Below are 12,648 nucleotides of genomic sequence, written 5' to 3' on the forward strand. Positions count from 1 at the left end.
GAACTTTAACACTCCTACTGGCACATAACATACCATAATAAGTGTAAAAGTGAGCATGCAAATTGAGACTCCCATTAGTCACTAAACATTACCAGGTTTTTTAAAAGGAGGACAGAAGAGGAAAGCAGTAAAACCCTGCAGGAAGCATGCAATCACTGAGTCTCCAAAGGCGCTGAAAATGACTGACATCCTCTCAGAAGCGCTGCTGACCTGAGCAGAGGAAGTAAATGGGACATTCCATCGTGACATACAGCAGGGGACCATTTAGAATTAGATTAGAGAAAGGTTATCAGTAGTCAGCATCTGTGCAATATTACATTAGGAGTGTCTGCTGTTTCCTTTTTTTTTTAAAGGGAATGAGAAAATATAGTATAATGTAGGAGCCTTATCAATTAAAAAGTCATCTTTGTTTAATTCTGGGTATGTATATTCATATAGGATATTAAAAAATTTAAAACTATTTTTAAATTTACAAAAATACTTCAAAGGAATGATTTTCAAACAGATGTATGATATGCTATTTTTTCAAATACACTCAGAGTCACTACAAGTTTAGTGTAGGATTTTCCTGGTGATGTTTTGGGGATATGATCTATACAATCTCTCCACTTCTACTCCTGCCCCCACTCCATGCTATATAATGGAGACACATGAAATGGACTTTTTTCAAGTCTCCTAGATAGCTACCTATTTATCTATATATGCATACACATAGGTATATACATGTGTTTCTGTACATATTATTTCTATTGCTAAGAATGAGAAAAGATTCTCCAATTAATTACCAAATTAGAAATTCTGAAAATCAAAGGGGAGATTTATAAAATTCAAAGTAAGAAAACTATTGAACTAATAAATAAAATTAAGAGCAGGTTTTATGGGAAAAAAACAATAGATAAACTTTAGGTTAATTTGATTAAAAAAAAGAAAATCAAATTACCAGTATAAAAAATGAAAAGGATGAATTCACCAACAATGAAGAGGAAATTAGAGCAATAATTAGGAGCTATCTTGCCCAACTGCATGCCAATAAATCTGATAATCTAAGTGAAATGGAAGAATATTTCCAAAAATATAAATTGTCCAGATTAACAGAAGAGGAAATAAAATATTTAAATAAATCTATTTTAGAAAAAGAAACTGAACAAGCCATCAATGAACTCCCCAAGAAAAGATCTCCAGGGCCAGATGGATTTACAAGTGAATTCTATGAAACATTTAAAGAATGATTAAGTCCAACGCTATATAAACTATTTGGAAAAATGGGCAAAGAAAAAGTCCTACCAAATTGCTTTCATGACACAAATATGGTAGTGATATCTAAACCAGGAAGAGTCAAAACACAGAAAGAAAATTAAAGGCCAGTTTCCCTAATGAATATTGATGAAAACATTTTAAATACAATATTAGCAAAAAGATTACAGCAATTTATCATGAGGACAATACACTATGACCAGGTGGGATTTATACCAGGAATACAGGGATGGTTCAATATTAGGAAAATGATCAACATAACTGACCATATCAATAACAAAACTCACAGAAATCATGTTATTATCTTAATTGATGCAGAAAAAGCTTTTGACAAAATACAGCACCCATTCCTATTAAAACACCAGAGAACGTAGGAATAAAAATGGAGTTTCCCTAAAAATGATAAGCAGTATCTACTTAAAACCATTGGCAAACATTATATATGATGGAGACAAAGCGAGACATGTTCCCAAAAAAGATCAGGGGTGAAACAAGGATGCCCATTATCAACACTATTATTCAATATGGTACTAGAAATGTTAGCTTTAGCAATAAGAGAAGAAAAAGAAACTGAAGAAATTAGAATAGGCAATGAGGACTCAAATTATCACCCTCTGCAGATGACAGGATGGTATACTTAGAGAATTCTAGAGAATCAACTACAAAAACTACTTGAAACAATTAACAACTTTAGCAAAGTTGAAAGATATAAAATAAACTCACATAGGGCATCAGCATTTCTATATATTACCAACAAAACCCAGCAGCAAGAGATAGAGAAATTCCATTTAAAGTAACTGTAGACAATATAAAATATTAGCAAGTCTACCTGTCAAGATAGACCTAGGAACTATAGGAACATAATTTCAAAACACTTTTCACACAAATAAAATCAAATCTAAACAACTGGAAAAATATCAATTGCTCATGGGTAGGTTGAGCTAATATAATAGAAATGACAATTCTACCTAAATTAATTTACTTATTCAGTGCCATACCAATCAAACTACCAAAAATTATTTTATAGAGCTAGAAATAAAATAACAAAATTCTTCTGGAAGAATAAAAGGTCCAGAATATCAAGGGTATTAATGAAAAAAAAATGCAAAGGAAGGTAGCTTAGCTGTACCAGATCTAAAACTATAACATATCCTATAAAGTGGCAATCATAAAAAATAGAGAATCCAAGACAGCTGATGAGATCTGAACCCATGGCAGCTGAAGAGATTAGTAAGCAAGACAGTATAGAATAAAAATAGAAGCCTTTGGATAGAGCCTTAGTGTGAGGAGCACTCATTATCAGTGAGAATGATATGGATGAAGAAGCATAAAGTAGTAGTTTTTGTCAGTGAGTTCTTATCCCAGAAGCTAGAGCCTTTCAGTTTATCAAATTGTAGATTACTATAGTCATCGACTACTGTCTTGTGTACCTAACCTATTCTACTGATCCATCACTCTTTTTATGAAGAAGCATAATGAGACCTGAAGGATGGTCAGACAGATAGGGAAGAGCCAAGAGAGTGGAGTGTCATGAAAACCGAGAAAAGGGAATATCTAAGACAAGGTGATCAATAGTATCAAATGCTGCAGAGAAGTGAAGAAGGATGACATCTTTTCTGTTCTTTGAAGTTCTTCAGTGTTCAGATGTTGCAACTTGTTCACATCCACCATTCATCTCTCAGTTGGTCCATGTGTATTACTAATTTGAAGGCAGTTGTGTTCAGTGTCTCACAGTCACATAGCAACATCAGTAACTCTTGGTATAAAAAAAGATTAGTCTTTGTTTCTAGGAGAAGAATGAGTTCATTAAAAGAGCTTTGAAATTTTCTGTAAGATTATGTGGATCAATTTCTTTTTTATTTCCAGGACCAACATGTATTCAGATGTACAGCTCCACAGGTTGTCCATACAAATATGTAACATAATCTGAGCAACAGACATTTTCTATTCACTTGGTCTCTCCTGTGTTGGTGGTCAGCCAAATATTTCTTAAAGGTTACTCATCTCTTCTAATGTTACAGGATAAACTTGATATAACCAGGATAAGAAGAGAACCAGGAGCATTTGAAGGACCTCACCATTTATAAGAAAGCTTTCTTCAAGTAAGTTCTCCCTCCCAGCAATGAACATCTCGTGAAATAGTAAAGATGTAGTATATTGCAGAGTGTGTCTTGCACACAGCTGCCTGCTCACTACTATTGTCTTCATAGAGAATGCACTCAATTTATGTGTAGATGAGCTTCAATAAGATTCCATATAGAGGGAAAAAGTAGGTACATTGGTACAAAGTTAATGGTGTTTTTGAGCAGTTATCCTTAGGCAGGCAAGGTACCTGGTGCAAAGGTGATAAAGATCGAGGACTGAGGAGGAAGTGAAGGGAGCAGTGGAGCTAGAGTTCCTCAAGATATAATCATTCCCAGCATGGACTCAGTAATCATCAAGGATCCCTGATAACATCTATTATTCATATGTAAGTATATGCATGTCACGTCATATATTTTTATTCATTTTTGTTTCCCTTTGGGGATTTTTTTAAAACTAATTTTGATCTTTGGACAAGTCAGTAGTCTGAGTATGAACAGAGAAGTGATTCAGGGATGACTCCTACATCATTGAGATCTTTTCCTATATATTAAAATGTTTAGTCATGTTACTTGGTCCTTGTCATGTCTAGCACCTACCAGGTTTTTTTCCCCTTAAATAAAGCATTCATGATGTAAAGGCACAAGGTCTGGTGTGGCCTACAGGTCCTCTATCATCTCTTCTTCCTGAACCATCCTTTCCTGCAAACACACACGTGTGTGTATACACACACACACACACACACACACATGTATGTATTTCTCACCATTCAATCTATTCCCACATTTGCATGAAATCCACCAAGTATCAAAGTGTATTTCATTTAATTTGGATGGTCTTATCAAGTTCCTAATGGAATTTCTCTACCTCTTCATCCTTTGCAACCAATGTTGGCACATAAGCTGCCAACATATCTTCTTTCTCCAAATACTAATCTTGAGTACTTCAATATTAAAGGAAAATAATATTTTTATTGACTTGGGTGAAAAATAAAACTAACCCTTCAACTCCTTTTTTTGCATCTCCAAGAAGTGTACATGACTTATCTTTGCAACTTTCTTATTTCTTTTGGTCTTATTTATGGAAAAAACAACAAGGCTGACAGGATTCAGCTCCTTCAGCAGTATGTTCATCTCTTGGTCAGTGGACTATTAGAGTATCAAGTCAAGTTACAATGCACAAATGGTCTAAAAATTGATATTTGGACCCTCTGCCCCCTTTCTATTATTCTGTCACAGCCATTGCCAAGGTGCAAGGGGGCTACATAAGACTGAGGCCATTTTCTCTTTCTTCTTTGTTTTATGGTTCGCCATTGTCAAAAAATTCATTGCTAAGTATCCATTTTACTGGTTATATGCCTCTCTGTCCTTAGCTAAGGTGGTCCTCAGAAAGCAGACTTAAGTCCGTTGCTAGGATCATGCTCACAAGCTTGGCAGCATTGCAAAGATGCTGCCAGAATTTTTGCTGTGTGGGATTGCATTTGAGAACCATGAGGACTGGAGCAGGACTTGTTAGGAAGGTGAAGAATATGTGAGGAAGGCTCCATACACTGCCAATATCACTGGGAAGGATGGGTCTGTAAGACTTTTTTGATAAAGGGGAAGGCTAATGGTGGGTTAAGCATATCTGGAAATGATCTAGATATCAAACCAAAAAGCTTACAAACAAAACTTTTAAAAAGAATGTTTTTAAAAACTCAGCTTTCAGTCAGAAATTTTACCTCTCAAAATGACGAATTTGGAGAAAAAGAGCAAATCAGATTGTAGCTACATATGCTCTTTTTTATTCCTCTTATGTTTAAACCATTCCTGTCGCATAGTTTACAAAAAGGAAAAAAAAAAGTACCTTCCCATTCCTTTGGAATATCTCCTTCTCTGTAGTCTACTTCTTTCATATTTCTTGCTTCCATGAATCTTCTTTCTCGCATAGTTTGTCCTACAAAATACACAAGGAATATATTTAAAATAGGAAGAAGCAGCACTGGGAAATACCTTCATATGACATAATGTTGTTAGTTACTGTCAGCTAATATGTCACCACTTAGGATGCTACAACAAGAAACAAAGTTACGGTCCAATGGACAGGTAGGTTTTTATTTACAAGTAGGGATACAAATTGGGGCAGTCGCAAATCTCAAAATGCTACAGAAGAAACAACTTCCCTCTTCATACAGACAAATGAAAAGAAGTAATTTACAAGACACTTTGGCAGCACCTTCTGCTTGAAAGTCTAGGTACTGAACCTAATAAATGTAATCGCTCTGACATAACGCTTCTTCCAAAATTCGAATTTGTTCCAATGAAGTTGGCTTATTAGGGAATGTTATGAGCATAATATTAATTTTGAGTTTGCTTCTGGCTGATTTCTTTATCTTGACTTCCCATCCGTGATCTTTACATAACAATGCCTATCACCAGGTAGCTAAGAGTGGGGTGCTACAGTGTGGCTTGTTCTCTTTTTGTGTAGTTAAATTCCCATTTCTGATCTGCTAGAGATGCTCCATCCCACGGGGGACTTTCAGGCTAATTACTGGTGGGAGTCAGTCAGGTAGTCAATAAATGTTGGCTAAGTACTTACTTTGTGCCAGGCATCAGCACTAGAGATCCTAAGAAAGGCAAAAGATAGTTCTTGCTCTCAAAGAGCTCACAATCTAATAGGGGTGACAAAAGGCAAATAAGTATGTACAAACAAGCTCTTTATAGGGTAAATAGGAAATAATTAGCAGAAGGAAGGCGCTAGAAGTAAGAGAGATTAGGAAAGGTTCCCTGAAAGAGGTGGGCTTTTAGCTAAAACTTAAAGGAAGCCAAGGAACCAAGGAAACAGAAACAAAGGGGAAGATCCTTTCAGAAACAGAGGGACCGTCAGTAAAAATGTCCAGAACCAAAAGATGGAGCATCTTGTTTGTGGAGTAACAAAGAGGCCAGTGTTACTGGAACAAAAGTATGTGGTAGGCTGTAAGGTACAAGAAGACTGGAAAGGTGTGTGTGCATGTGCGCAGACATGTGTGCAATTGTGTGTAGATTATGAAAAGCTATGAAGATCCATCAAACAGAATATTTTACAGTTGATCTTGGAGGTGATAAGGAACCAGGTGTATTTATTGAGTATAAAGGTGACAATGGACAGACCCCCCCTTTTGGTTGAATGGAGGATGGACTGAAGTGGGGAAAGACTTGAAACAGACCAACTCACCAGCAAGGTATTGCAATACTCTAGGCCTGAGGTGGGAAGGGTCTGCATCAGTGATGGCAGCGTCATAGGACAGGAGGCCTATTTGAGATATGGTACACATGTGAAACTAACAGATCTTAGGAACAGATTGGATATGGGGTTAGGGAGAAATATTTAAGAGTCTGCCTAGTGTCTGAGGGGGTTGGGAAAGCTCTCAAAAAGGAAATTCTGAAGACAGAAAGATGATTTTGATAAAGAAGGGGCAGTTGTCCAAAAAAGACCTACGTGGATACACGTGAAGCTCATTGACCAATTTAGGTTTCTAGAAAATAGAAACAAGGGTAAACAGAAGAGAATAATAATAACTAGTATTTATATAATGCCCAATATATGCCAGGCAGAGTGTCACGAGTTTTAATAATATCTCATTTGAGCTTCACAACAACGTTTGGAGATAGGTGCTATTATCTGCATTTTGTAGTCAAGGAAACTGAAGCAAACAGCAGTGAAATGACTTGCCCAGGATCACACAGCTAGTGAGCATCTGAGGCATATTTGAACTCAGGTTTTCCTAAATCCAGACCCTGTGCTCTATCCACTATGCCACTTAGCTGCCTATAAGATAAATACAAAAAACTAGCAGAGTTCTATAAAGAAGAGTCAGGAGAACTAAGGTTGACAAGGAAAGCTAAGGACAACACCCTTCTCCCTAACCTGGACCACATAAAAAAAGGGATTAAGCTATATTAGAGAAAAAGAAGAGCAGCAAGGATGGGTTTGGACAGCTACTGAGAGTAGATGGGATGATGATAACCAGTGAGAGATAAGGCACAATTACTTTTTTGTCTTCCTGGTTCTTATTTCACTACGGATCAGTTGTACAATTCTTCTCATAGTTCTTTGCACTCTTCACATTCATAGTTTTGTTTTTCTTTTTCTGGAGCATTTATATTCCATTATGTGGCACACTACTTTTTTTGGTCATTTCCCAATCAATGGGCTCTCTCTCTCTCTCTTTTTTAAAACACATTTATTTCTCTTTTAAATAGGGACTGCCTACCCACTGTTCTATGGTCTTTGGGAAGTAAGAATTTCCTTTCTGAATAGGGAATTTCCCCTCATATTATATATAACATTTGTTCATTGTGGTTTTGCCTCTTTTTGTGTTTTTTTCTTTCTGTCTTTATGATATCACCAGCTGCTCTGCTTTGTTTTGATTCTACCATCATCATCATCATGGCTCCACCTTGCATTTTTTAATGGACTATTTTCCCCCATGACAGCAGAGACTAAGTGTTTATTTGTATATGCTTCCTCAGCACTTAGTACAATGCCTGGTATAGAGTAGGCACTTGATCAATGTATATTGTGTTGTGTTGTATTATTCTGTCTATTGGTTTATCTGCTTCTGAACTAGCTGTATTCTCCCTTGGACTTTTGGTCTTACATGATCTTTTGATCTTTTACTTATCTCTGTTTTCCCTTCTTACTTTCAGGTGCCATCTCCTTCCACTGATACACAATGCTCGGGGTGTCCTCTGCTGCTTTCTACTGAGAGGGTTGAGGGTGTGGTTTGGGGGCCTTTCCCTAAGTAATCTCTTGGAGGAAAGGAAAAGGCCCAAACTCTATTTCCAGTCATCTTTTTCACTGTCATAGAAGTTATTTCACTTCCAGTAGGCTCTGTATTCCCTTCCTATCCCTTTCATTCCCATTTATTCTCCTTTTCTTCCTTCTTTCTCCAAATGAGAAAAGATGTGCTCCAGGCTGAATCATTGCAGGAAGAGAACCAGGTAGTGACCTCGCCCACAAACTTGAAGCGCAAACCTGCAGGACACACAATGCCAATGATAATGTGAAAGAAAAACACTACAAGAGATCAGAATTCAGATGGCTGCTCTTGATGAATCCTGACTCCAGAGTACTTCTAGGTAGAAAGGTAGTGAAGAACAAGGCACATGCTATCAGATATGATCAGTGTGAGTTTGTTTCATTGAATTTCTCTTCTGTTACAAGGGAATGTTCAATGGGGAGGGGGTGGATTGGTAAGTGAGAGCAATATAAACAGTACAAAAAGCACCAATACAGCATTTAAAAGGGCAGCTATGTGGCATGGGGATACAGCACTGGGCCTGGAGTAGGGAAGACTGATCTTCCTGAGTTCAAATTCAGCCTCAGACACTTACTAGCTGTGTGACCCTGGGCAAGTCACTTAACCCTGTTCGCCTTGGTTTCCTTCTCTGGAAAATGAACTGGAAAATGAAATGGCAAGCCATACTAGTAGCTTTGCCAAGAACATCCCAAAAGGGTCATGAAGAGTCAGACACAACTAAAACAATTAAACAACAATAGCATTTTTTAAAAAGTACAAATGGGAATCAGCTTCAAAAACTGGTTTCCAGGAATACACTTAGGAACAGTCTGCAATAAGATGGAGTATTTAGATTAGGAATAATCAAATAACTATATGCAAACTCCTTCCAACAAGTTTTATGGTGAAGGCATTTTTAAAAGTTTTTTTCTGCATTGTTAGATTCTGAAACTTCTTTTTCATGTAAGTAAAAAATATAAAGGGCAAGACAGAGGAGACAATATGCAAAATGCACCACAAAACTCTGCATCCTATAATTCCTACTTTATTTTGTCCTTCACTTAAAGAGACACACCATACTACAGTGGAAAGTGTAACAGAACTGGAATTGAGAGAATCTAATTTGAATGCCAGTTCTAATATTAGCTACATCACCCTGGATATGTCAAAAACGCCATGAGTCTCAGTTTTCTCAGAGAGACACCATTTCTTGCATTACCTCCTCCACAAGGTGGCTATGAGGAAAGTGCCGTGTAAATGTTAAAGTGACACATATACAAATTCGAGATGGCACAGTGGACCAACATAAATAAATAAACAGATAGACGAAGGAATGAATACATGAATGAATGAATGTTGAATACCTGACTAGAGTCAGGAAAGACCTGAGTTCAGATTTGGTCTCAGACAATTACTAACTGTATAATCCTAGGCAAGTCACTTAAACCTAGCTCCACCTCAGTTATCTCATCAGTAAAATGAGGCTAATAATAACACCTACTTCCCAGGGTTGTTGTGAGGATCAAATAAAATAATATTTGTAAAACCTTTGTAAACATTTATGTAAGTGCTAGCTGCTATTGTCATCATCACTAGAACAACCTAGATCCAGATTTATCATATCCCTGCCTTTCCAGGTCTATGTCTCTCTGAAATACTGAGAATAAAATGAACACAAATTAGGCTGTAATTTGGCTCTGTGTTGGAAAAAGGAACCTCCTACATTAAAGCTAACATTTTGTCCATATCTATTATGAGCAATTTTCTCTCCCCCAAAGTGATTAAATTGGGTGTTCCAAACCATAAAATTCTGTGATTTTACACAATTACCATATGTTTTTGTTGGCATGCAAGCACTAACTTTGCAGTTGGTACTTTTGTTTTTTACAGGCTGTTTATGCGAGCTTACCAATACACTTGCATAACTCTAGTCTGCTGAGACATTTACCAGCCACCCAAACTTTACTAACACTCCATGTTTTCCAGAATCCCATAGAGAAAGATTCAGAAGAGTCTAAAGTCTTGTCTCTCTTATGTATCTCTTCTTGCTATCATTAGTGAAGCATGAGAATACAGGAATTAGATTTCTGACCTGACCCTCAGGTGGACCTTTCTAATTTGAAGAAATTGAGTCCTAGAAAGGTTAAATGACTTAAATCTACCTCTTTCATTAGCACCTAATCAGTGATCCATATGCTTCCCAATTTATCTGAGGGCAATTTAATTCTTTCTAATCACATCAGACACCCAGACATGGGAAGTATGGACAGTATACATTTTTCTATCCCCTTCTCCTTTTGATTCATGGTGGTCTAAAAATTTTTGGATGGGGGGGACAATTTTTCCCCTTCCTACTCCACTGCATAATTTTAGTTTGTGATTCTAAAGCACTTGCCATAATTTGCATCAGGTTATGACCTTCATCTTTTAGGAACTAAGGGTTTCAAGGATCAAAACAGATTTCAGAACAATACTCAAAAACTGCCACTATTTTGCTTAAAGATGTCTTTACTTGCTTTAAAAAGATGGGAGGGAAATGTCAGTAAGATATAAAACTGAAAGTAACACAGCAATAGAAAAGACCACTAAATAAGTGGGTTTACTCTTCCCACACAGATGATAAATAAATGTCTTTATTCCTATTTACTGTCAAAAACATGGGGCTGGTAGTAATGAAAATTACTCAGACTAAAACATTTTCTAAAGGTCTAAAGAGTATCTTTGTTGCAACCAACAAAACATATGTCACACAGTCTATTTCCCTAGAAAGATTTATAATTAACACTAAGAAGGGTTTCTGACTGCATTCCAAAGTCAAGTACAAAGGATTTAGAAATACTCATTGTTGGGCATTATCCATAACCTCCCTCTCTTCCACTAGTGTGGCTAATCAACAGCTGAATATTATTTTGGTGTTCTCTTAGGAGATAAAAGAGAAAACAACTTGAATATCACATGAAGATCTATCATTTACTCTCCAAAATATAAAGAGGTAATGTCTGGATCTCTGGAGAAAATACAACCTTCACACTGATCCATACCAGGTAAGCATTAAAAAAGAAAAACCTAAATGATGGGGGGAAATCATCTGAACTCATATTAATATGATGCGTCTACTATGTGGAAGTGCAATAAAGGTAGCTATTTGAAATTGTAATTAACGTGGAAAGAATCAGTTTTTGGAAGCAATATATATATTCACCCAACACATTCTATAACCTTTTGTAGAGAGAGCCTTATCTCCAATTTACAAAGCACATTTCTGAATAAGAACACAAGTCTTCAAAAATGAAATCATAAGAAACAAACATTATGCAGTGTTGTTTTAACTTTCTGTCTGAATCATGACAGATGTGTTTTAACATATCTTAATTGTTCAGTCCAAAAGGGCTGAAAACTTTTTGTCCAAATTAAATAGGCTTCAAGATAGATGGCACGGAAAACCCAGGTTTTAAAAAGCCTCTTTTACAATAAGAGGAAATTTAATTACTGTAATTAAAATCTTCCACTTTGCAGTGAAGTTAGCTAACAAAAGCAAACAAATCCAAGTCTGGTAAACTACTGGCATAAAAAGAAACAATATTCTTTACACTCCAAAATACGCAAACCTCATACATACTATGGCATGTGCCAATACCATGTTATATTTATTTTTACTCTCACAGTACAGACTGATCATCTGAAGATGTAAAGGTAAAGGGAAACAAAAATAATCTTCTAGGGTAAAAGGAAATATGGTGGAAATTGTCGTAGTTCTGAATTAGGAGACAATCTTCAATTGTATTTCACAATTTGCAACTATGGTAGAATTGGCTAATTATGAAGTGATTAACTGACATAAATAGCCTCACAAAAATTCACTGCCAGATACCCTACCATGTTTGAAAAGCTGCTAAAAATGAAAAAAAAAAAACTAAAATAATGGCAAATGTTACACTCAGACTATACTGTTAAATGATTAATTAAAAAAGAACAATTACTCAAATGAATATAGTAGCAGACTAAAAAATTGGTCCTCTTAAGCTATACAACATACTACACTAAAAAAAAAAATGAGGCTATCCTATAAAGAACTCCTCTCAAATTTCACCTTTCAAATCATCTAAATGTCCACCCCTCATGCTTTCCTCTTTTGCTTCACACTCAGAGGATGCTTCAATGCTTCTACTTGTGTCATCTATATCAGAAACCTGCCCCTTTAATCATCTTCTCTTGTTTCCTCATTTTTAACCTTACTTTATCCACTGGCTCCTTATAAATATAGTGAAATAACCAATAATTAAAAAAAAAACCTTTAATTTCACCTTACTTTTGCCTCAAATTATCATCCTATGTGATTTTCCAGCCAAACTCCGAGAAAAAGTTACCTTCATTCATCCCCTCAAACTCACTTCTCAACCCTTTGTTGCTTCAAAGTTATCCTACACTATTAAAACTATACTCTGCAAGTTTATAAACGTTCCTTTTGTTGATAAATCCAATAGTCTTTTTCTCAGCGTTCATCCTTCTTGACCTCTCTAAAGCATCTGACACAATTTACCACTCTCTCCTTC

The 12,648-nt window shown here is 36.2% G+C and overlaps 1 protein-coding gene across 1 annotated transcript in view; it reads right to left on the reverse strand.

Annotated features, from left to right (window-relative positions):
* Positions 1 to 12,648, reverse strand: part of NDUFAF2 (NADH:ubiquinone oxidoreductase complex assembly factor 2) — a 220,875-nt gene that overhangs the window by 75,861 nt on the left and 132,366 nt on the right. The window contains exon 2 of the mRNA XM_072605562.1: positions 5,182 to 5,271. Within this exon, the coding sequence (XP_072461663.1) occupies positions 5,182 to 5,271 (90 nt within the window). The remainder of the gene's footprint in view (positions 1 to 5,181; positions 5,272 to 12,648) is intronic.

This window comes from Notamacropus eugenii, chromosome 4, assembly GCF_028372415.1.
Source record: "Notamacropus eugenii isolate mMacEug1 chromosome 4, mMacEug1.pri_v2, whole genome shotgun sequence".
Lineage (NCBI taxonomy): Eukaryota > Metazoa > Chordata > Mammalia > Diprotodontia > Macropodidae > Notamacropus > Notamacropus eugenii.